Source organism: Larimichthys crocea, chromosome X (assembly GCF_000972845.2).
Source record: "Larimichthys crocea isolate SSNF chromosome X, L_crocea_2.0, whole genome shotgun sequence".
Taxonomy (NCBI): domain Eukaryota; kingdom Metazoa; phylum Chordata; class Actinopteri; family Sciaenidae; genus Larimichthys; species Larimichthys crocea.
The window spans coordinates 37439728-37464851 of NC_040020.1; the positions used below are offsets into that span (position 1 = coordinate 37439728).

At 39.0% G+C, this 25124-nt stretch overlaps 4 protein-coding genes across 12 annotated transcripts; all 4 read right to left on the bottom strand.

Moving 5' to 3' along the window:
- Positions 1-1979: 1979 nt before the first annotated feature.
- Positions 1980-12668, bottom strand: LOC104927692 (solute carrier family 43 member 3). 6 transcript variants are annotated; one of them, XM_010741829.3, is made up of 13 exons: positions 12236-12668; positions 10812-11076; positions 9147-9270; positions 8552-8598; positions 8369-8445; positions 8177-8269; positions 7942-8081; positions 7698-7855; positions 7133-7273; positions 4804-4911; positions 4380-4566; positions 4166-4289; positions 1980-4069 (listed from the first exon to the last, which is right to left on the bottom strand). In XM_010741829.3, the coding sequence occupies exons 2-13, from the start codon at positions 11002-11004 to the stop codon at positions 3935-3937; spliced, it is 1527 nt and encodes a 508-aa protein (XP_010740131.2). In that variant the 5' UTR covers positions 11005-11076; positions 12236-12668; the 3' UTR covers positions 1980-3934. The 6 variants fall into 6 exon arrangements, with proteins under 6 accessions (XP_010740131.2, XP_027139579.1, XP_027139580.1 ...); XM_027283778.1 differs by having other exon boundaries at positions 10812-11091; XM_027283779.1 differs by having other exon boundaries at positions 12232-12668.
- Positions 12669-15150: 2482 nt separating this feature from the next.
- On the bottom strand, positions 15151-16953 carry LOC113746678 (CD209 antigen-like protein E). 3 transcript variants are annotated; one of them, XM_027283437.1, is made up of 6 exons: positions 16633-16953; positions 16460-16546; positions 16244-16372; positions 16002-16144; positions 15812-15915; positions 15151-15702 (listed from the first exon to the last, which is right to left on the bottom strand). In XM_027283437.1, the coding sequence occupies exons 1-6, from the start codon at positions 16814-16816 to the stop codon at positions 15561-15563; spliced, it is 789 nt and encodes a 262-aa protein (XP_027139238.1). In that variant the 5' UTR covers positions 16817-16953; the 3' UTR covers positions 15151-15560. The 3 variants fall into 3 exon arrangements, with proteins under 3 accessions (XP_027139238.1, XP_027139240.1, XP_027139239.1); XM_027283439.1 differs by having other exon boundaries at positions 16244-16312; positions 16633-16952; XM_027283438.1 differs by having other exon boundaries at positions 16244-16312; positions 16451-16546; positions 16633-16952.
- A 1694-nt stretch (positions 16954-18647) lies between these two features.
- LOC109141862 (CD209 antigen-like protein E) lies at positions 18648-20147 on the bottom strand. 2 transcript variants are annotated; one of them, XM_027282515.1, is made up of 6 exons: positions 19874-20147; positions 19692-19787; positions 19505-19573; positions 19263-19405; positions 19073-19176; positions 18648-18963 (listed from the first exon to the last, which is right to left on the bottom strand). In XM_027282515.1, exons 1-6 carry the CDS (start codon positions 20055-20057, stop codon positions 18786-18788), a joined length of 774 nt encoding a protein of 257 aa, XP_027138316.1. In that variant the 5' UTR covers positions 20058-20147; the 3' UTR covers positions 18648-18785. The 2 variants fall into 2 exon arrangements, with proteins under 2 accessions (XP_027138316.1, XP_027138317.1); XM_027282516.1 differs by lacking the exon at positions 19505-19573.
- Positions 20148-22259: 2112 nt separating this feature from the next.
- On the bottom strand, positions 22260-24062 carry LOC109141863 (CD209 antigen-like protein E). The gene is made up of 6 exons (XM_019273814.2): positions 23747-24062; positions 23566-23661; positions 23375-23443; positions 23138-23280; positions 22948-23051; positions 22260-22838 (listed from the first exon to the last, which is right to left on the bottom strand). The coding sequence occupies exons 1-6, from the start codon at positions 23880-23882 to the stop codon at positions 22703-22705; spliced, it is 684 nt and encodes a 227-aa protein (XP_019129359.2). The 5' UTR covers positions 23883-24062; the 3' UTR covers positions 22260-22702.
- Between the last annotated feature and the right edge of the window lie 1062 nt (positions 24063-25124).

Here is a 25124-nt window from a genome sequence, read left to right on the forward strand (position 1 = left end):
CTGCTACACTATGGTAACCATGACGATAAATTATCGCTAGAGGACTAATAAAACACAATTTGCTTTCATTCAACATAGATTTAGAGAGTAAAACGCACATTTCTCGCTAGAAATGTCCTCACACAATGCCAGATATATCTTGAAATGTTGTTTTTACGGCCAGAAAGCTGAATAAATATAACGTTCAATGTACACATAGAACAACATAGAACAACGCTGCCACCTAGTGGTGAGGAGGGCGGCCATTTGTGAATCCCGAATATTTGTTTGTGGATCTTTGCGGATCTCGGCAGGAATGTCTCAAAAAAGCGTAACTGAGGAAAGAGATGCGTGTGTGTGAATAGAGAAGCGTGTGTGTGAATGGTGATCCACAAATGCAGAATCACGCTTCACAAACAGAATTTTCAGTTTCACAAATGGCTTTTTTGTTTTTACAAATAGGAAATATATTCTACAAATACACGTATATTTGTAAAAACCAAAATACAAGTTACGAATTAGAAATTTGTATTTGTGGATAGCAAAACACTTGTGCAAATCAAGGAACATTTGTAGATCACTCTCTGTGCGTTTACGGTTATTTTTGAGACAAAAATAGCTCCATAGTTAATGAGGTCACATCACATTCAATGTAAAAACGTTTTCTACTTTGTTTTGGACACGTCTCCAAATGTAGCCTATCAGCCCCAGGCTAACGTTACTGACCATGTACGCCTCCACTCGCTCTCTCCCGGCGCAGCAGCACCTGCTGGGGTGGTGACCCCGGCACCAAATGATCTGTCAGTTTTGAACATTTAGCAGCTTCCACTTCCAGAGACTTCAGCTTTTTTAACCGCAGTTTTTTAGCGCCACCCGCGCGTTTCTTGCGCTTATCCATTTTAAACTCAGCGGCAGCCCGTCCCGCCACTCCGGCCCATGCCATGAGGTCCCGCCCACCCTGGTTTGTGTTGTGATTGGCAGCACCATAGACATATATACATAACCCTAACCCTAACCCTAACCCATATACATGTATATATGTCTATGGGCAGCACTGTCAGGGCTCTCTGAGCCTGTCAGCCCATGATTGATTGACAGCAAACATAGACCAATGATATGTGTCCATGCTGGCTACACACTACTAGCCCTCTGTAGCCAAATGGCCAGCCCAATTGGAGGGAAGAGAGAGAGAGAGAGAGAGAGAGAGAGAGAGAGAGAGAGAGAGAGAGAGAGAGAGAGAGAGAGAGAGAGAGAAACGAAAAAACAAAACAAAACATAGCGGACCGGACCGGACCGGCCCACATTGGTTCAACGGCCCGGTACGATGCCCGGTATGCCAGATGGCCAGTCCACCCCTGATTCTGGGTGTATACTATTTGTGGTGTTATCTTGGGGTTTAAAATCTATCCACCAGGATGAGTTGGGCAGAACGTGAGACCGACTCAGGCACTTCTGATGAACTTTGAGAGTGTCTCTAATTCTCCTTGGCCAAGCATCAATAAATAATACAGCATAAGACATCAGAGCCTCCTGAACACTTTCTTCCCTCTTGACCTCACCATTGACCATTGATTTCAGCTATTTCTCCACAACAGCTGGTTAGACTTTTCTTTGATCCCTGGGCACCGTCTTTTTGGGTCTGGCAAGGCCAGTGATGCTGCAGGAAGCCCTAACATCTTCTGTTAGCTCCTTCAGGGTCTGATGAGTGTTTTTTCCAGGTTCTTCACTTCACATGGACAAAAAAAGGTAATTATGACCTTCTGTATTATACAAAAAATTCAAAATGGTTCAATCAATTATTCAAAGACTTTATTACCAACCAATTTTTGTCTCACCGTTCACCATATCACTTATATCCTAATTCAAATATTATTTGTCTGTCTTACTAATCACTCTTTTTTTGTTCTCTCTCACTTCACGGCCTGGGTTGTGGACGAATAAAAAGTATAAGTAAGTAAGTATATAAGTAAGTACGTAAATAAGTATGAACTTCTGATTTAGAAAGAAAGTGATCTAAAATAGGGCAGAATTTTGAAAGTAATGCACAGTATCTCTTTGTGTAAACATGTTTATCCATGTAATATCACTTCTTCAATAATTGTATGATTCAAAGATTGTCAGTTCATAGACAGATGAATGTATTCCCACATATCCAACATTTCTGAGAAAACCCTTAAAACTCAGAGGATCAAGAAGATGATCACATTTTTAATCACAGGTTGCAAACACTTCAAAATCTCTATAAACATTATAATAATTCATATTTCAATTAATAAAGCATTACTTGGGGTGGCGTTTGGCTCAGTCGGTAGAGCGGCCGCCCCATATGTGAAGGCTCGCTGCGGAGGCCCAGATTCTCGACCTGTGTGGCCCTTTCCCGCATGTCATTCCCCATCTCTCTCCCCACATTTCCTGTCACTCTTCAGCTGTCTATCAAATAAAGCAAAGGCCAAAAAAAATAATCTTTTAAAAAAATAAAATAAAATAAAGCATTACTTTGGGATGATAAACAAAACAGAGGCTTCCTCCACTCATACAATAAAACTAATAGAATATAACCATGCTGGTACGATGAAATGATGTAACTATTATACATTATACACAAATCAGAATCAGAAAAAGCTTTATAGCCAAGTACATTTTTTTTACACATACAAGGAATTTATTTTGGTGTTGTTGGTGCATGTCAAACATTCTCTAAAAATAAGAAAGATAAAAACAAGTATTAAAAATATAACAATATGAATATATATATATATACACAGTATGTTTTAAAAGTAAAAATAAGGAGAGCAGTACATATTGGATGACAAATGCTATTTTTTGATACCACTAGGCTAAAAAAAAAAAACGATTAAAGAGAATTTAGTTTGGCCTGAGGGTGGCATCAGAGGTACAGCCAGTATACAAAAAAGGTTTATCCTCAAAGGTGCTCACCGGTCTAATCTTTGCCAAATGTCAAGATCTGTGCAATATTTTAATCAGGACCAGCCCTCGACTTTTAGTGGCCCAAAGCAAGATTTCACTTGTGGCCCTAAAACGCTACTAGTGCAGTCAACAAATTGCACACTAACAAGTGACTGAACACATGCACACGATAGAGATCGACAAATCAATCAACATCAAATCTCTTGTTGTATTTGGGGGTTGACAAGTAGGTACAAACAGAAACATTAGATGAGCAGTAAACACAAATTGTTCACAGATCAGAACATTGTCCAGAAAACAATGAAACTAGTTAGACTAGAAAGTCAGTCTAGAAACAGGAGAGAGAGAAAGAGCTGAACATTTGTGTGGATTTGGTGCTGTGGTCACACATTTTACCTGAATATTTACTGAGGACTACAAAGACAGTTCAACAACTAGCAATCAGGCTACATTCATGATTTTATAGAGAATCATTATAAAGTTTCAGTGTTCCTGTAACCATAGTAACTCACGGTACAAGAGGGAGAGATGATGAATGAAGCCGGAGCACAGTCTCCTCCCTCTTTTTATTTTGTTATTCTGGGTGTCATCCTTTCTTATTGGTACATGAGTCACTGCATTGTACCTTTTTTGGGCAGAGGCCGTTTCTCTGTAAATAATTCTTTAAAGAGCATAGTCCGTATTTTGCTGCACTGTGCATTATCATAGAGTAAACACAAAAACAGATCACCTCTCAGGCTTGAGATAGTTTCAGAGTTTGACTGAGCTAGCCGGGCAAAGGGTGTGCTTGCTTATAGTGTGTGCATCATTAGGTATTGATTCTTTGATTTGACTGAGTGAGTTAATCTCAGGGAGACTGTTCAGAAAACCTGCAGACAAAGGTCATGAACATAAACTGGAAGGATTTGTGATCATCATGTCAGCAGAATATCTGTTTGTATAGTGTTCGTCAGGTTTTCACCACACCCAGTATAACAATCGTACAACTTCTTCCTTTTATTTTTAGAAGTGGTTACACTAGAGAAAGTCAACATTTTGCTGACTGTTGTTCATTCACTTCTCGTTCAGTCTTTCTCTGTTTGGCCAGCTTTCTGCAGTAGAAGCTGACATGGAGAGGGTGAATAAAGGCGAGCAGAGACACCAAGGTGACGCCCACATTTACCTGTGAGAATGACAAAAAAACATGAGAGAAACTGATGATTTAATTGGTTAACCTGACTCTTTGGCGAGACTCATTAAACCACCTCCGGACACTTACATAGAGCGGATCACCGTGGAGCAGGTGCTGGATGAAGTGATGGATTGGTAACTGGAGAAGCAGCACCAGAGCTGATAAAGACATCGCGACCCCTGACATCTTCCCAAAATGAGACATTGGGAAGCTAGAGGAGGGATTGAGAGAGGGGTATGATGAAAAAGATAGTGCTTACTCAATTTGCTGTTCACTTAAAAGTGAAGAAATCTGAACGTACGCAATGCTGACGAAGGCTTGGTGGCCTCCATAGAAGAAGGCGCTGTTGACAACCTGCAAGACGAAGGTGAGGTACTGCAGAGGCAGCACAGGACAGGTGAAACACACACAGAAGAGAAAACACTGCAGAGAAGTCAGGAAGAGAGCAAGAGAGGATGACCGCAGGTCTGCTTCTCGCTTGGTCTCTCCTAAGAAATAAAAGAATGTACATGATGGTTAAACTTTGTAAGTCTTTGTAGGAACTACTTAGTATAATATTAGGATATTTTTTTTCTGTGCTAAAAGTAAAATCATAAGACCAGGGGTTACAAAATCCAACATGGTATTTGAGAGTGTTTATTAAGCTTATTTGCTTCACCATATTGGGGTGCCACAAATACAAAAAGTGGATTCATACGTAATAAGTTGAAGAAAATATAGTTAACCTGGAGCCAGAGGCTTGCGCTTGTATCTGTCCATGATGAGCCCATTTATGGGAGCAACCAGCACTCCACACAGCTGGGTGAAGGCAAATGCATTGGTGTAGTGACTCACTGGAGAGGAGGGATGGATGTAAAGAGAAATGTTAGTCTGGGGGAGGAAACATGGTGAGAAATAACACGAACAAACACAAAAGAAGACAAGTCAAACAATGTGGTTGAGGGAAATGCTCAAACAATCATTCTGTTACGGGAATTTTAAAGAAAAACCCTTAAATAAGGAGGATCGGATTCAAAGCATCAAAGTTAAAGTTGAATTTATTGTTCTTGTACAAGAGGAGCGTTTCACAGGGCACCACACTAAAGAGGTTACAGAGAAAAAGGCTCCCTGAGGAGCTCTGACAGTTGGTTCTTGTACATTTTCCTAAAAATGGGCTGTGTCAACCCCTGTAAATTCTTAACAGACAATTTGCATATATAGCATTTAAACAGTTTTCACAAAAAAATATCCTAGCAACCACACCAAGTGCACAGATCAATGAGAGGAGAGCTGCCGTGAACGCACGTGGCTAGTGTAGTATTTGGCCCACAGGGGCTATTCGGTCAGGTGCTATACTAGAGTAAGCAGGATAGACGTGCGGATGAAGGCAGTTAGAAGCTAGGCGAATCTCCTAGCCACCAGCTTAAACAGTCCTCTAAACTGTCCCGATAGGGTAAGACCCACGGGCTTGAGGATCGGACCCGTGAGACGGAGAGCTGGACCGGTACCACCTGTACAGGGGTTAACTCGGGATCTAACACAACATATCCCCTAATGAGTAGCCAGTATGTCCCCAATCTAGATGTCACCTCTCTGACCTGTCCCTGACCATTGTTCTGTTCTGGAATCCCTCTATTTATACATTAACCTGAACTTTACTTTACCCTGCCAGTTTCAGTAAAACAACAATAAAGGGAAGTGCCTTCAAGACATGTAATAAATAGGAACAAACATTGTATAAGTTAAAAACATCTACATAGCTGTGTAACCTTACAGGTTATTCTTTTTATAACACATTCCAATATGTAGACAAAAACAATTGTCACTACAAAGGTTTCTCTTCCAGTTCTTGTTTAAATTCTACCCAAATATTGCAAGACATTACACTTCTGAGCTCACATTTGCTTGAACTTATCTTCTGTTCAACAGTCTCAAACAGCTCATGTTGTTACACCTTTGTATGAATCAGAGGTAAGATAAACCAGTCGTCCAGCTGGATACAATGTTGTTCTTCTTTGCAAGTCGGAAGTCGATAGTTATGAGTGGGTTTCTCTGACTTACAATCCACGTGTGGATGGCACATAGCAAACCTCTGAACTTCAAAAGTATCTACTAAGTACACTTTGAGATGAAAGAAGTAGGCTAGTACTGAATGCTTCATCCAGTGACATCATCAAGTTGCTGCAGCAAATTCCACAACTCAACATACATTTACAGAGTATTTGATCAAAACTGTTCCATGTGCGCTGGTATATATTCTCCAGTGGTATAAACTGAAAACTCTGATGTAATCAACCTACACACTGCTGCCAATGTAGCATCTAGATCAGGGGTCGGCAAATAAGTTTGGACCCGGACCAATTTTTTTTCTGACAATTCCATCGCGGGCCATGACCATGCTTTGCGGTGCTTTAACTTTAGAAATGCATTTAATTTAATTTAAAAGATTAATTTGCTTCTATGTGCTGTTATTACGCCCACTGCGTCTGTCATGAAACAGGCAACCTGCCCTAGCAACCTGCCGTAACTAATGTATACAGCAGCGCAGATCTGCCGCTGATGTGCATTCACATTCATATTTGATATTTGAGCCGACCTTGTTTGGTTTTGTTTTTTTCATTTAATAAAACACATTTGTTCACGTTGTCCGTTACAAGAGGGACACAGGACACTTTTATTTTCCACAGGTTACAGCGCACGCACGCACGCACGTGCCAATTAGTGTTCCGACCTGTGCGTCAAGTAAAGAGGCTGCAAGGATGTTCTGGCTGCTGTCACGTTACTTATCAGCTACTTTTCAATAAATGTTGTGAAATCTGTGGAATTGTTGTATTTTGACAGGAAACATGAGGTTTAAAAGATATATTTAAAAATATATATATATTTTAAAATAAATCAACGTCATCTAGCGGGCCAGATATAATTGATGGCGGGCCAGTTTTGGCCCGCGGGCCGCTAATTGCCGACCCCTGATCTAGATGATCAAAGTCCACCATAAACGTGCTTTTAACTTGTACAAGCGGCGAGTGACTCACACAGAAATGCTCCAAGAAATTTAATTATTTTATACCTCACCCAAGGTTTGGTCATTATTGGCCAGTCGGGTAAGCATGGGGTTGACAGTAGATAAGAAGATGACCTGACAGAAGAGGATGGTGACCACCCACACCAGGTGCCACAGGAAGAGCCAGGACATCACACAGCTCTGGAAAGTAGCTAAGGAGAGAGGAAAACAGGAAAACTGTCTCTGACTCTATTATCATATCAAATTGTAACATTGAAAATGTCCTGGGAGTTACTTTGTTGTGAAATGTTGCTGTGTACTCTTACTTGAGGTCAAAATTTTCTATCCAGCATTCCTTTTGACCAGACAGGGAGCCGTGACAGCAATGTATTCTGATTGTTCGATGTTGGTAATTTCTATCTACTATCTTTAAACTTAGTTTGGGAGTAACTGACACCAAACGTCATGTTTACTACAATTAAATTGTGAGTTGACCCTTGACCATACTTGAAAGCAGTCAAAACATTAGCTACTTCTTTGTGTGTTAAAAGGAAAGCAAATAAACAGTTTTTCAATTCAAGCTAGTCCCATTGAAATTGCATTAAATTACAGTTTTGACATAATAAACTATGATACCTTGCTCTTGCTTGGGCTCCTGCAGTGTCTTTTGGAGCAGATGTGAGGCAGGTGTCTCATTATCTGCTCTCTTTTGCTTTTGATCCTTCTTCACATCTACTTCCTTCATTTTATTTTCCCCCTCTCCTTTTCCTCTGCTTTGACCGGGGCAGCCTATTCTGTTAACGTGATGGTGGCAAGAAAAAACAATTCAACGTTTGCAAATTCAAATTCACTATTCAGGATAATGTAGTTTTGTTCTGACCCATAAGTGAAGGTTTCCGGCAGCGGGTAGGGGATATGTCCTCTGGGCATTAGGAAGAAGGTTCTTAGGAAGTGGATTACGCTGCACGAGGTGAGGAAGAAAAAGGACGAATGAAGAGACACTCCTCTTTCATGTAGCAACTATTGACAGAAAGATGGAGAAGGAGAAGAATCTTAATTTCTGATGTGGACTGAGAAGCACTGGGTTAATTTTTCTTGCAACAAATATCCATTACCTTTATGATGAGAAACACAGCGGCAGAAGAGTCATAGGCCCCATTGTAGATGTTGATGACGGTGGAGCGATAGTTGTCAAAGAGATTTCCCACCTTAACAGACAAGTTACAACTTCATTCATATTATTGCTTTTGTTTTCCTTCAAACTAAACTATCAGACGTTTGCATTCACAGGCTGTATCACCACGAACCTGAACATTAGTGAGGTGGAGGATTGTTCCAGAGGTAATGAGACATGACATCGCAGGGTACAGCAACACCGACGTCGCTGTGTGGGACCGACAGAACAGGGCAGATGGAGATAACACTGTTTCTGATATGTGACCTGTTAGTATCTGATCTAAAACTATCCTGCTATGAACAAAACAACATACCTGTGTTTGACAGTGAGATGAACAGTGTGCCTGTGGTGTACAAGAATCTGCAGGAAGATAGCAAACCATGAGACTGAACTTGGTCACATTTCAGGTTTTATACCTGGTTTGAATTCTCCTTCTCCTGACCCTGTGTAACCTAAGAATAAAAAAATCCATAACAAGTGGCACATGACAAAAAGGCCTCACTGTATAGAGAGAAATCAGAAGACTGGCTTATATGAAAAGTGAGGATCTTCTTGAAGCTTAGCTTTGTGTGTAATGATAGTGGTAGCCAGGTTCACTAAAGTTAATTCAATTCATCCTGCGAGGGACACGATTCCCTTTACCAAATTTCATGGCAATCTATCCTGTTGTTGATTTACTTCACCCTGGACCCACTGACCAACTGCGCTACATTGCCCCTCTATGCTACCAACCCTGTCACAATGTTTCTAGCATGTTTTTAGCTGCAGCGGTGAATAAATTATTCTTTGTTAGTTTTGTATAATCTGCAACTTCCATCCCTCAGTCGTTTGTGAAGTCAAAAAACTTAACAAACCAAATTTGAAATGCATCAAATAATGAAATGCCGTTTCTGCGGTGGTGTGCTCACATAGCTATTAGCCTTGTTACTGTGGTTCCACAGCTGTCAAAGACATAGCCAATGGGGAAGCGTATTATTGTGTTGGCAATGGAAGCGACAGACATGACCAGAGGGAAGTGTTCATCCTGACAATCTAGAAGAAAGAAAGATAAAGAAAGTCACTAAAGTGTATATGAAGTAAATCAAACAAACTGTTTAAAGTCTGCGTAAAGTAAGAATAAATCTGTGATCTGAGTTTGTCAGACCAAAGAATAAAGTGTTATTAACCACCCAGCCACATTTAACTGATTAGAAATATCGCCAAGTTTATGAAATTAGGTGTCAAAGTCGTTTAAAAATGATCACTATTCTCAGCTCCAGGACTGTGGGAGTGTGTCCGCTGAATGTGATGGAGCCATGCCCACTCGTGGGAGCAGTCAAGCAGCAATTTTGAAGTGACTGAAACGTGTCAGATGAGTTCAGAAAATGACATGACTAACTTTAAAACACTGCGAGATGAATTAATCTCTCTCTGCTAGGGGTGCAGGGGTATGTTCAGGGTGGCCTCAGTGTGTCATCGAGCCACCCCCATCGACTGCCCACAAAATCCTGGACTGAAAACTGGTGAAAAACTGTTTTAACCTCTAACTCCACATTTCAGTAATACATCATCTAAAGTGTTTTCACACGTTTTCAGCGACAATTTTCCAACACATTTAACGTATTTTGAATTAAATCTCAGAACTGCCTTTACACAGACTTAGGAACACCAGAAAAGCCGACTGCCTGCACACGGCACGACAAGGGTGGGTGTTGGTAGAAGAGCCATAGACTGCGATTACTCTGAGCAGCATGTATAGGAATGTATTACAATATAAAACATTTCTCAACTTTTCTATGATCTGTCCAAATGTCACAAGTCACTATTCACTTTTTCAAAATTAAGTTGCTAAGGGGTATGAGAAGTTTCTAATTCTAGCAAGAAAGTACTCAAGTTGGTAACGTTCAAATCAAGTTTTCTACATGAAAACCAAGGTTGTTCTCGATTGTCCAAATGTTGCATATTGTGCTGTAATAGCTATAATAGCGACGTCCCTCTACTGGTTCAAACCTGGCTATTGCAATTGAATTTAGCTATTGACTGATTTGGAGGCAGGTGACATCTATGGTGGCAGGTTTCATCGCCAACCACCCTGACTTCCCATACCCTCCTATAAAACCAACATCTCCTGACTCCACAGGCTGGTGGCCTGCTACGTAGTCATACCGATACTCTCACACAGACATGTGCATCGGAGACGTAGCCTCTCTGAGTTGCTAGCTTAACTAATGTTACAACACCTTTACTAACTGAAGTTAATAAATGACTGAAGCACAGAGAGTCTGAGAGCAGCTATTTGTGGCTATTAGCCCTGCGGCACTGAGCACTTGGTCAGCTGTGAGCTGTGGTCAGTCTGTCACTCTGATCGATGGTACCTCCCTTATCACAAGCTCTGTAGTCACTCTCTAGTCTAGTGATTGTCCTCTGCTGAGAAAGAGAGAAATAACATGATGATAATAGCATATGATATGTATTCCATAATGCATTTGTTTGCAAGTTTCTCTGCTGCTCCTAGAATTGTCCCAGACACTGTATCTTTGTGTCCGAGATGCTGGAATAACAACCACGGGAACAATATATGCACATTCACATACCTATATGTACAGCATAGTCCTCCTCTCTGGTGGTGTTGGCACAGTGTCCAGCAAAGTATCCATCAATTTTTAGCACAAACACAAGAGAAGCCCAGCCAAAGGCGAGCCCTGTGAAAAACAAACTCTCCACAAGTCCAGAAAGCAGCGTCAACCAGTGCCGCAGTTTGTTTCTTCCTCCTTGGAATGCGAACATGCTGCCAAACGCTTCTGCTCCTGCCTTAATTCTCAGAACTGTGACAGCAATCACCAGGATCACACCGATTACCTAGAAAAGACAGAGCTTGACAGAATGGGTGTATATATTTCACACACATCGTCACAACTTGGCACAGCAAGACAACAGTGTGAGTCAGCATGGTCAGGACTGCATTTTACTGATCTGGGACACAATTCACAAATAATAAAACAATCATAACACGTTATGAGGAGTTAGAACACACTTCCTGTATAAGATGATCAGACATTTTTCTGGACTTGTAAGTAAGGAAATAATCCTAAATTAAAGGTTTTTGTCAAAACTATTATTTATCAAAATAATGTATTACAGGAAACCATTAATCATTAAAATCAATGCCCTTAAGGATATGAAAACATACACTTCATGTCCTATAATAACAAGTTCGTTGGATTCTTGTAATCTTGTTGTATTTAGTGGACACAGCGTGGGAAAATGAGAAAGTTCACTGAAATATGTAAATCGAACACATAGTGGTGAAGATTTATTGTTTCCTTTCCCTAAAGCTGAACAAATTCTGTCAACTAACCAGGGATACAATATATGGATGTTCATATACCTATATGCACAGCATAGTCCACCTCTCTGGTGACTTTGGCACAGTGTCCAGCAAAGTATACATCAATTTTCAGCACAAACACCAGTGAATCCAGCTAAACCATCAAGCCCTCCCAAAACCATTCTGATCAACTAACAAATGATAGTAGATCACTGTCAACCTGTCAAGTCATATCCAGTTAAATGTGTATAACTACACCCAGCTAATTGTCAAAAAAACATCTAAAACAACAAACCACCCCCCTCAGGCTTAAATGGCCCAGGCTAAGTCTTCAGCATAGGTTATGAACTCTAAGACTCTTGAATAGCCATTAGACTGGCTGAATCTGTTGATGCTCACCTCAGGTTTTTGTTCCTCACAGAACTTCATGTAAGAGGAAATGGGAACAAAGTACAAAACATAAAATATACAACCTGCCCTCTGTTGATTCTGCTCTGATGACGGTTAAGGATAGTTGTTGTACTGCATCTCACATGTGGAATAACGCGTATGGGTGGCCGATACGTGCGCGCACACGTCATATATTAATGAGCTAATTAATATTACTAGAGCAGGATAAACATTGGAAAACTGCAGGACTAAAATAATCTTCAACACACAAACCTAACCTACCATTTACTACTTACTTACAGCATCCGTTACAGCATGTTGCTAGTGATGCGTCATGTTTCTGTCCACCCTGTGCGTCCTCGGAGCCAGCAGCTGTCACTACTTTCTCTCTGCAGAGTGTTTGTTTTTATGACTTTTCCTCCACAATTCGACAGTCGTGCGCCCTGCCCCGTGCGTAAATTCGTGTCCAAAAGTTAATACATAATCATGAGTGGGCTTGTGGAGGCTGTGGGTGGTCGCTAAAGGGAAGCTTCAGTATCTCTCTCAGCTTAAGATAGTTTCTGGTTTGGATCGGTCTTAGATGGCGTCATCTCCCACTGTGCTCAGCAATCGCTCTCAGCATACCTTTAGTGAAAGGTTTCACGTTACACTGTGTAGTTTGTATGATACAATTACGTCAAACTCTTGTGCAGTGTCAATCCAACAACTAAAAAAAGCCACTTGAGGGACCGAGGTGAAGTTGGTTCGTTGTTCGATATTCGGCTGGGACCGTCTGCAAATTACACGTTTCAGTGTGAATTTAGTCATGAAAAATGTTCACTAAAAATCAATAAAATGACGTTTTATCTTTCTTTTTGCTGTAGTAGATCATACTTATAATGCCCTAACTACTACAGGTGAGACTATTGTGAAAAAACACTTTATATGGACATAGTATGTATTGAATAACTGAAAATATTCACTAAAAATCAATAAAATGACTTTTTACCATTCTTTTTGCTGTAGTAGATCATACTTGTAATGCCCTAACTACTACAGGTGAGATTTCTCTGAAAAAACACTTTATATGGACATAGTATGTATTTAATGAATAAGAATATTCACTAAAAATCACTGAAATGACTTTTTACCATTCTGTTTGTTGTAGTAGGTCATACTTGTAATGCCCTCACTACTACAGGTGAGGTTATTGTGAAAAAACACTTTATACGGTCATAATATGTATTTAATAAATAAAAATATTCACAAAAAATCAATAAAATGACTTTTTACCATTCTTTTTGCTGTAGTAGATCATACTTGTAATGCCCTAACTACTACAGGTGAGATTTCTCTGAAAAAACACTTTATATGGACATAGTATGTATTTAATAACTGAAAAAAATCACAAAAAATCAATAAAATTACTTTTTACCATTCTGTTCTGTAAATGTGCTAACTACTACAGGATAGATTTTCTGAAATACTACCTTATAATACATTGTAATGTACTACCAAATGTGTTTTCCTACAAAGCTACACTGATATATAATGTCCATGAAAACAGAAATACGATACAGTAAGATTTCCAAATTAGATGTGTTAGCCACACCCCCTTCCAAATCAGGTATAAGAGCAGACTCCTTCCCTGGTCCCTGAGGTTGTAAAGATTAAGTTTTCGTCATGGTTAATTTCTAAAAATTGTTTTTACAAGTGAATTGAAAAGTGTTTTCACAAACAGGAGCTTTTGAGGCTCCTGCTTATTATCTGCACAATAAGTAACGCGTACATTATGTACGAGATGAACAAAGCTGTACGATAATCCATCTTGCTTGTTGTTGCCTACTGCCCAGCAGGGGTGGCTCAATTTGTGGCATCTGCACCTAGTAGTAGCACTTCCGGACCTGCTGTGGCAGCTGCCAGTGTCTGTGGCAGATACCACTGACTTGCAAAAAAAGTTCCCATCAAAAGTTCACATCAGTGACTGTATCATTTTGGCTGATATTGCTCCCATAGGGATACAGAGTATTGAACAGACCCATCCCTACTAGCTATTCTGTGAACTCAATTTGGAATAGAAATTTCAGGAATGTTGTATAATATGATTAATTGTTTACTCTGTCTATTCCTTTTTAGAAAATGAAAAGACGAAAGCAAAAGATAGACATATGGGAGGAAGCTGGAGGAGTAGAGAGTGTTGTGAGAGCATTTGCACAGGAGAATTTGCCCGCCAAGTCTGGCATATCTTACACCTCAGTGAAGTTAGTTTTAAGTTGGATATTCGACAGACATTCGCAACTGTATTGCAGACTTTTGCAGACTATTGCTAAAATGCTAATATTTACATATAAAGATTAATAGAAAATATTTAGAGATTTCAATTGACAGGTGTATCTCATCCAGCATTTCGACATGAGGACCATTGGATGTTAATAAAAATACATGTGTATCTTAACCAGTCACTGGACTCATTTTTTTAGTCATTAGGTCACATGAGCTGGAAGGTGCGTAAGGGGAAATGTCTACACATTTATAGGACTTGTAATGATTGTCCAGAGGATAAAATAACACAAGATAAGGTAAGATAAGATAAAATAAGAGTTTGTATTCATTTTCATATGTAAATATTAGCATTTTAGCACAATAGCTTCCATGTCATGTGATCAATTGACTCAAAATCAGTATTGGATCATGTTACTACTTTGGCTGCATGAGATACACCTCTTGTTTTTACATTTGAAATCTCTACATATTTTTTGAATACATTTTTAATTTTTATTTAGAAAACAGGAAGTCGGTACACGCTGTAGCGGAGCGAATATCTGTCGAATATCCACCTAAAAACTAACTTCACTGCAGTCACAGACACACATAGGTTGAGTAACTGTGTGACTTCCGTTCAGTGGTTCATATGCGGCTCAGAATTGTACGTGACATATCTAAAGCCAAATAAAAAAGGGAAATCATAAAATCAAATTAAAGAGTGCCTTACCATACAAGTGATATATGAAATATTTTAAAAAAAAATTCCATAGTAAATTTAAAAATTACACGTTCATTTTCAGGTTTTGTATTGTATCAATTCATAGCTTGTAGCTTATATATTGTTAATTGTTTTTGATAGATGAATATGACATTTTCCATGAAACAAGAACATTCTGCCCTCATACACATAAACATACAAATTTCACTTTCTTTTTTAAACTTAGATACTAAAATCATGACATAAGTCAATATCAGAATTCAATTTGCCATTTTTATTTTCAAGCTTGTGTAGCACATTGTCTCTGTCATGCAAACTAACAACATAAAGTAAAATCATCATCAGAGAATCAAAGTATATTTTACAAAAGATTTTTTAAGCCAATACTGAAGTATTAACTCTACATTTTTCTGGCAAGATGGTTTAGTATCTGTTATGGAATTTTCTATCCTTAGGCTACACATGGTCATGTGTGGGTCTTGAGGTCCTCAGCAGTATTAAGCAGTTTCTCAACAACAGTATCAACGTGGTGATGAATCTGAATGTACTTGATGTACTGACCTTTTCCTAACAGTCTTTCTGTGCTGCAGTTTTTAACTAAAGAAGTGCTTTATTAACAAGAAAACAAGAGACAACAAAGGCCACAGTCTTGTGCGCTCCTTGTCATTGGTAAAAGTCAGTCACTTTTTCACAGATCCAGACAAGATGCGAGGTACAAGGCTCAGTTTTCCAGCTTCTCTCCATTGTATACCAGTAGATGGAGACACAGTCCTTCCTGCCACTGGGTTGACCTTTGTCCCAAAACCTGTTCATACACGGACAATCAATGTACTGGCTGGAGTTGCTGCAGAATATGATCCACAATGCACTGACAATCCACTAACTGGCTGTCACATAGTTAGAAAATGTCTTACTCTGTGCTGTTCAGAACTGAACCATCGACCCATCTCCATGTGTCCTGTTCTTCTCTGTCAGTCAGACCAATCCAGACTTGTTTTCGTAAGGAAGTGATGAATGCCTGCAACAGTATCCACAGTCAATAAAACTATAAAAATGTGATTTCTTGTGACAATATTAGCCCACCTAACTAAACTTTTCTTTTACCTGCTCTTCTTTGCTGTTTATAATGACCAGATCTGCCCCTCTGTCTTTGCAGTCCTGTCTGCTGTCGTCCCAGCTCTTGTATTGAGAAGAAATGTAGTAAAAACTGTTGTTGAATGATGTGCATCCATCCTTACAGAAATTATCTGGAAGTGAAACAATTTAAGAAATGAAAGTGTCAAACGTCCATGCAAACGCACACAGAAAGAGGCACAAAGACCAGAAGAAGACTGTACTACACTCACTGAGTTCAAGTAAAGCCTGTTTCCTCTTTTGAGTCGAGTCCTCGCTTTGGGTCTGCAGTTTGGATGTGACTGCATGAGACAGTAAATTCACAGTGAGACTCCTCTGATCTAGAGCACAACTAAGGAAATCTAAAAAAACAATTGTTGACTTGAGGTTTGTGAAAGGAGGTTTAGCAGCACAAATCTGGCTTTCTTAATTATACATAAATTTCTCACAGTAGAGTCCAGTGCCGATGACGCCAGCCAGGAGGAGAACACCGAGCAGCACCAGGCACACAATTACAGCTCTGAGCAAAGTCCTGCCTGTGTGGAAAATGTCACAGAAGAACATTATAAATATTCATTTAAACAACAAAAGGGAAGGTAGAACAGATGTGTGTGTTACTCACCTGGCTGCTGATGCACTGCGATCTTTGTTTCAGCTTCATGATCCTGGAAGAAGTCTGCGCTGTCATAAATATCAACTACCCTCTCCACCATCTCATCACCTACTCCAGGTGTGTTAAAGTCTGTTTCTTCCATTTGCTCTTCTTTAACAGGATCATTGTTATAAATGTTCTCAGACATCTCCATTTCTGTGTTTGAACAGAAGACTATTTGGTTTGGTGGATGATCCACAAATAAGCCGATGAGTTTTGTTCTTGAGTTCAGTATGACACTTCCCTGTAAACTGCTACACAATCTCTACTCATTTCTGTGTTACATCTTCTTCCTTTTTCAGCCTGTGTTGTAGATGAGACATCTCACAGGAAGTTTCATCACTTTCTGTGTGTTACTGAAGTAAAAAAAAAAAGTTATGTTCATACACTTCACTTAACCATCACTGACATTTCAGAAATGTGTGGTAAGCAATGTAAGCAATGTACATGAAATAATACATCTAAAAGAAAATATTAAATGGTCAACATATAGAATAGACACATCTCATGGGATGTTTCAGTTTCTATTGAGTAAGCTGAAAGTGAAGTTATGTTCAACTTTCATACACTTCACTGAGCCATATATATATTTTATACGTATATGCAATGTAAATAAATAAAAAATGCTCAATGCTCAACCTATAAAGAGTTGCCTTTATATTTCTACAATCAAGCGTGGCATCACCCGACGTTTACATCTACTGTATATTGCACAGAGTGGTTTGATGGGAAGTCAATAAAACTTTGGCATGATGGATGTAGGTGAATGAATCATCTCATGTTATAATAATCAGAGCATAATCTATGCTGTTTATTGTGAATGCCACATCATGCTATCTAACAGAATATGGCATTAAAGAACAAACAAAGGTCACAGCTGGTGTATGAACCTTGCTGACCAATTTTGAGCCTAAAAAATGCCTCTTCTCAAGCATTATCATGTTTTACTTGTTTTAGCTGTTTGTTGATACTCTGATATCCTGTGCGACAATGTCTTTAAATGTGTTGCTGTTACTGCTTGTCCTCATTAGGCACCAATGTGTGAGCAAGCTAATAGAGATGGAGCTAATGTTTTCTAAAAGTAATTATCAGTCCATTTGTCGATTAGTCAAGCCACAAAGAAGTAATTAGCAACCATTCTGATAATCGATTACATTTTGAGTCATTTTTCAAGCAAACATTGCATTGGCTGGTCCTAGCTTCTCAAATGTGATGATTGGCTGCCAATCGAGCTTGATGTCAGAACAATTTGAAGACATCCTCCACGGGAAACAATGACACACATCTTTCACTAGCTTCTGACATTTAATAGACAAAACAATTAAATGATATATTATAATGATAACTGGCTAATCAATCTGCTATCACAGGGTCACAGGGGGCCACAGCCAATCCCAATTTACATCGGGTGAGAGGCAAGGTACAGCCTGCACAGGTCACCAGTTCGTCACAGGGTTGACACATAGCAGCTCCACTAATTTAAACTGTGTTATATACTGCTGGGCAGGTTAAGCTCTAACAAATCATCACAGTTCAGAGTAAATCTTCAAACAACTGTGTATGGCCGTCAGTGTCATAACTGTGCTGGAGTAAAAGTAGAATGGTTCCCTCTGAAATGTTGTGCAGAAGAAATATAAAGTAGCACAAAACTGGAACACTCAAGCAATTTTCTAAGGTACAGTAGGGTACTTAAGTAAACATACTTGATTACTCTTCACCAATAGTAAGTGCACAGTCTTTTGTGTTATTCTGCTCTGTAATAACACATCTATGACCACATGAGGGCGATATGTGAACTGTTTAATTATAGAGGATAGTTCCATGTAAGAAGAAAAAACAATGTGAAGTGTTATGGGGCTGAAACATGAGAAAATATGAGATAATAATGAACGTGCATGAGGGAGAATACACTTGATGAATTATACTTTAAACCCTGAAATGAGAAAATGTTTCTTTTTATAGTGGAGGAAGGAACATTCATGAAACAGTTTATCATAGTTTTTAATAAAATATACATTTGATAAAATCAATATTACTCATGGGAAGCCTGTACAGTGCCTTTATGCATAGCTTTCTCCCTCCTCGTGCTCTCCTGCTCTTTCCCAGCAGTGGAGAGGAAGAAGTCACTCTTGTGGTGCGGTGCTCATCCCTGGTAGAAAGTCCCCTTTTTCACAGATCCAAAAATGTGGTGTGGAACAGTTTTCATCATTCCAGCTTCCCACCTGTGTGGAGCTAGAGATGGCGACACAGTCCTCAGGCTTTCCTTCAAATGTCTTACTGGGTTGATCTTGGCTCCAAAACCTGGTCATACACGGACAATCAATGTACTGGCTGGAGTTGCTGCAGAATATGATCCACAATGCACTGACAATCCACTAACTGGCTGTCACATATTTAGAAAATGTCTTACCCTGTGCTGTTCAGAACTGAACCATCGACCCATCTCCATGTGTCCTGTTCTTCTCTGTCAGTCAGACCAATCCAGACATGTTTTTGTAAGGAAGTGATGAATGCCTGCAACAGTATCCACAGTCAATAAAACTATAAAAATGTGATTTCTTGTGACAGTATTAGCTCACCTAACTAAACTTTTCTTTTACCTGCTCTTCTTTGCTGTTTATAATGACCAGATCTGCCCCTCTGTCTTTGCAGTCCTGTCTGCTGTCGTCCCAGCTCTTGTATTGAGAAGAAATGTAGTAAAAACTGTTGTTGAATGATGTGCATCCATCCTTACAGAAATTATCTGGAAGTGAAACTATTTAAGAAATGAAAGTGTCAAACGTCCATGCAAACGCACACAGAAAGAGGCACAAAGACCAGAAGAAGACTGCACTACACTCACTGAGTTCAAGTAAGGCCTGTTTCCTCTTTTGAGTCGAGTCCTTGCTTTGGGTCTGCAGTTTGGATGTGACTGCATGAGACAGTAAATTCACAGTGAGACTCCTCTGATCTAGAGCACAGAAAATCTAAAAAAACAATTGTTGACTTGAGGTTGGTGAGGAAAATCTGGCTTTCTTAATTACACATACATTTCTCACAGTAGAGTCCAGTGCCGATGACGCCAGCCAGGAGGAGAACACAGAGCAGCACCAGGCACACAATCACAGCTCTGAGCAAAGTCCTGCCTGTGTGGAAAATGTCACAGAAGAACATTATAAATATTAATTTAAACAACAAAAGGGAAGGTAGAACAGATGTGTGTGTTACCCACCTGGCTGCTGATGCACTGCGCTCTTGGTTTCAGCTTCATGACCTCGGTAAAAGTCTGTGCTTTCATAAATATCAACTACCCTCTCCACCATCTCATCGCCTACTCCAGGTGTGTTAAAGTCTGTTTCTTCCATTTGCTCTTCTTTAACAGGATCATTGTTATAAATGTTCTCAGACATCTCCATTTCTGTGTTTGAACAGAAGACTATTTGGTTTGGTGGATGATCCACACATAAGCAGATGAGTTTTGTTCTTGAGTTCAGTATTATACTCCTGAGTATGCTGCTACACAGTTTCTACTCATTTCTGTGCAACATTCTCTTTCTTTCACCCCCTGTGCTGTAGTTAAGACATCCCACAGGAAGTTTCATCACTTTCTGTGCGTTACAAAAATGTATCAAAAATATTATATTATATTATATACTTCACATTTATATACTGACATTATGTTCATACACTTCACTTAACCATCACTGACATTTCAGAAATGTGTGGTAAGCAATGTAAATGAAATAATACATCTAAAAGAAAATATTACATGGTCAACATACAGAGACATATATAGCTTTGCTTGTTTTAGCTGTCTGTGCTGCTCTGATATTCTTTGTGAGAATGTATATAAATGTGCAGTATATAAATGTGAAGTATATAATATAATATAATATTTTTGATACATTTTTGTATATAAATTTTAGCATTTTAGCTCAATAGTTTCTCAACAGCTTCAGATACAGTATCTCTGCTATATAAATATCACACATTTTTATTGAGAAAACAGGAAGTCGGTACACGCTGTAGCTGTCTTCTATCGCCCTGTGTTTACTGTAAAGTCTACAATACGGGTGCACTTGAACTTGGAGTGGCTTGCTCGGAGTCGCACTGTACCTAAAGCGAAGAAGAGGTTTACCCGGAGCGAATATCTGTCGAATATCCAACTAAAAACTTCACTGCAGTCACAGACACACACATAGGTTGAGAAACTGTGACTTCTGTTCAGTGGTTCATATGCGGCTCAGCATAGTTGTACGTGACATATCTAAAGTCAAATAAAAAAGGGAAGCCTCAAAGATCCCCCTCATGAAATCTGGACGAGTGACAGTCAACAGTATACTGTTTATCTCATGAATAGTGCAATGCAATAAATATATTTTCTCATATTATCCATATTATTCTTATTCTTATTATTGCAAATCAAACTGTGATTTTGAATCATTTGGTAAATGTACAATAACTGTTATTGATAAAACTCATCATATTTCCTTGTCCATACATCTGCATATATTTTAAAGTAGTTATTACTGTTAATACACAATATTATTTATACTGTTTGCCTACACTCCCATTGCTTGTCATGTTTGGTGTTTTTGTGTTCCTTTAGTTCTTTACAGGAACTTTACAGGATCTCTGCAGGTGAGTATGAGTTAAAATGAACTCTATGAACAACATCCCTCATAGCATATGTTGACACAGTCTACATTTGGTAAATATTCATAAACTATCTTAGACATAGAATTAGATAAAGAGTTGATTAATGATTGATTCTTGATTCCTCCATGATTTCCAAGCACATTGTAACTCAGTATATTGAGGTATAAGACTGATTATTACAAATATTATTTGTGCTTACATGCTGGCATGAAAACATGCAGCAGGTTTTCAACTTTCCACAATCCAGAAGTGACATTTAATTAAAATCATTAAGTCAAATTGAAGAGTGCCTTACCATACAAGTGATATATGAAATATATATTAAAAAATCCCATACACCATAGATGTCACCTGTTAATATAAAAATTAAACATTCAGTTTTCAGGTTTTCTATTGTATCAATTCATAGCTTGTAGCTTATATATTGTTAATTGTTTTTGATAGATGAATATGACATTTTCCATGAAACAAGAACATTCTGCCCTCATACACATAAACATACAAATGTCACTTTCTTTTTTAAACTTAGATACTAAAATCATGACATAAGTCAATATCAGAATTCAATTTGCCATTTTTATTTTCAAGCTTGTGTAGTACATTGTCTCCTTTTAAAAAAAAATATGTCATGCAAACTAACAACATAAAGTAAAATCATCATCAGAGAATCAAAGTATATTTTACAAAAGCTTTTTTAGGCCAGTACTGAAGTATTAACTCTACATTTTTCTGGCAAGAAGGTTTAGTATCTGTTATGGAATTTTATATCCTTAGGCTGCACATGGTCACGTGTGGGCCTTGAGGTCCTCAGCAGTATTAGTTGTTTGTCTTTGACTAGGTGCCACCATATCTCAACACGGTGGTGGCCGGGGTCGAAGAGGCCTATTGCTGCCTTCCTAGACATAATAGATAGCTTGCCATTGACATTTCAATCTGCGTAAACAGACATTTGTGTCTCCAGACTAGAATATGCTGACAATAACACCTCCAAGGGTAAAGACATTCTCTTTGACTAATTCTGGACATATAGTATTTGGGGTGTGATCTTTGGGTTTAAAGTTTATCCACCATCACGAGTTTGTCATACGAGACCGACTCAGGGACTTCTGATGTACTTTGAGAGTGTCTCTAATTCTCCTTGGCCAAGCGACAATAATCAATACAGCATAAGACATCAGAGCCTCCTGAACATTTTCTTCCCTCCTGACCTCACCATTGACCTTTGACTTCAGCAATTTCTCCACAACAGTATCAACGTGGTGATGAATCTGAATGTACTTGATGTACTGACCTTTTCCTAACAGTCTTTCTGTGCTGCAGTTTTTAACTAAAGAAGTGCTTTATTAACAAGAAAACAAGAGACAACAAAGGCCACAGTCTTGTGATGTGCTGCTTGTCATTGTTAAAAGTCAGTCACTTTTTCACAGATACAGAAAAGATGCGAGGTACAAGGCTCAGTATTCCAGCTTCTCTCCATTGTATACCAGTAGATGGAGACACAGTCCTTCCTGCCACTGGGTTGACCTTGGCCCCAAAACCTGTTCATACATGGACAACCAATGAAATGGCTGGAGTTGCTGCAGAATATGATCCACAATGCACTGACAATCCACTAACTGGCTGTCACATATTTAGAAAATGTTTTACCCTGTGCTGTTCAGAACTGAACCATCGACCCATCTCCATGTGTCCTGTTCTTCTCTGTCAGTCAGACCAATCCAGACATGTTTTCGTAAGGAATTGATGAATTCCTGCAACAGTATCCACAGTCAATAAAACTATAAAAATGTGATTTCTTGTGACAGTATTAGCCCACCTAACTAAACTTTTCTTTTACCTGCTCTTCTTTGCTGTTTATAATGACCAGATCTGCCCCTCTGTCTTTGCAGTCCTGTCTACTGTCGTCCCAGCTCTTGTATTGAGAAGAAATGTAGTAAAAACTGTTGTTGAATGATGTGCATCCATCCTTACAGAAATGATCTGGAAACCATTTAAGAAATGAAAATGTCAAACGTCCATGCAAACGCACACAGAAAGAGGCACAAAGACCAGAAGAAGACTGCACTACACTCACTGAGTTCAAGTAAGGCCTGTTTCCTCTTTTCAGCCGAGTCCTCGCTTTGGGTCTGCAGTTTGGATGTGACTGCATGAGACAGTAAATTCACAGTGAGACTCCTCTGATCTAGTGCACAATTGCTCAGGAAATCTAAAAAACAATTGACTTGAGGTTGGTGAAGAAAATCTGGCTTTCTTAATTATGCATACATTTCTCACAGTAGAGTCCAGTGCCGATGCGTCCAGCCAGGAGGAGAACACCGAGCAGCACCAGGCACACAATTACAGTCCTGAACAAAGTCCTGCCTGTGTGGAAAATGTTACAGAAGAAATTATAAATATTAAATCAAACAACAAAAGGGAAGGTAGAACAGATGTGTGTGTTACTCACCTGGCTGCTGATGCACTGTGCTCTTTGTTTCAGCTTCATGACCTTGGGAAAAGTCTGCGCTGTCGTAAATATCAGCTCCCCTCTCCACCATCTCATCGCCTACCCCATGTTGCTCAGTGTTCTCAGACATCTCCATTTCTGTGTTTGTACAGAAGACTATTTGGTTTGGTGGATGATCCACAAATAAGCAGATGAGTTTTGTTCTTGTTCAGTATTATACTCCTGTGTATCCTGCTACACAGTTTCTACTCATTTCTGTGCAACATCCTCTTTCTTTCACACCCTGTGCTATAAGTGAGACATCCCACAGGAAGTTTAATCATCAAGATCATCAAGAAGGCTGGCTCTGTTCTTGGACTGAGACTTGAGTCTCTTGAGACTGTGGTGGAGAGGAGAACGCTGAATAAACTGTTATCCATCATGGACAATGAGCAGCACCCTCTCCACCACACAGTGGACAGACAGCGGAGCAGCTTCTCCCACAGGCTGCTACAGCTTTGCTGTCAAAGGGACAGATACAGGAAATCTTTCATGCCAAATGCCATTACACTCAAATAACAGCTAAAAACACAGGTCATAATTTACAGTCACTGCACATCTCTCCTTTCTTACTTTGCAAAAAATAAATATTGCCAAACTGCTATATATACTTTTGTAGAATCTATCTATCTATCTATCTATCTATCTATCTATCTATCTATCTAATCCAGAAAATATTTTTCTCAAGCAAGATTATGTGCTTTGCTTGTTTTAGCAGTCTGTGGCTGCTCTAATATTCTTTGTGAGAATAAATATAAATGCGCACTAAAGTATCCATAACTTTTACTTCAATAAAAGTAATGTAAAAATGATTCATTCAAAATAAAATTCAGCATTTCCATTTTTAAAGGGCATTAAATAATTTTGAACTTACACATGATTACAGATGATATTTTAATATATTTTGTATTTCTATACTGTTCTTTCTTTTACCTAAAATTTAGAAAGTTTTGTATTTTATTCTTTAGCTTATTTTTTTCTTATTTGTGTGTGTGGTGCTGCTGTCACTCTTTTGTCTGTTATTCTGCTCTGTAATAACAGGTCCATGACCACATGAGGGCGATATGCGAACTGTTTCATTACAGAGGATATCTAGAGGAGGATAGAGTTTGAGGGCTGAAACGTGACAAAATACGAGATAATACTGAACGTGTATGAGGGGGAATATGCTTGATGAATTATACTATAAACCCTGAAATGAGAAAATGTTTCTCTTTATAGTGGAGGAAGGTAAATCAACGTAACGATTTATCATAGTTTTTAATCAAATATCCATTCAAGAAAAAAAAATCAATATTACTTATGAAACAGCCTGTACAGTGCCTGTATGCATAGCCCC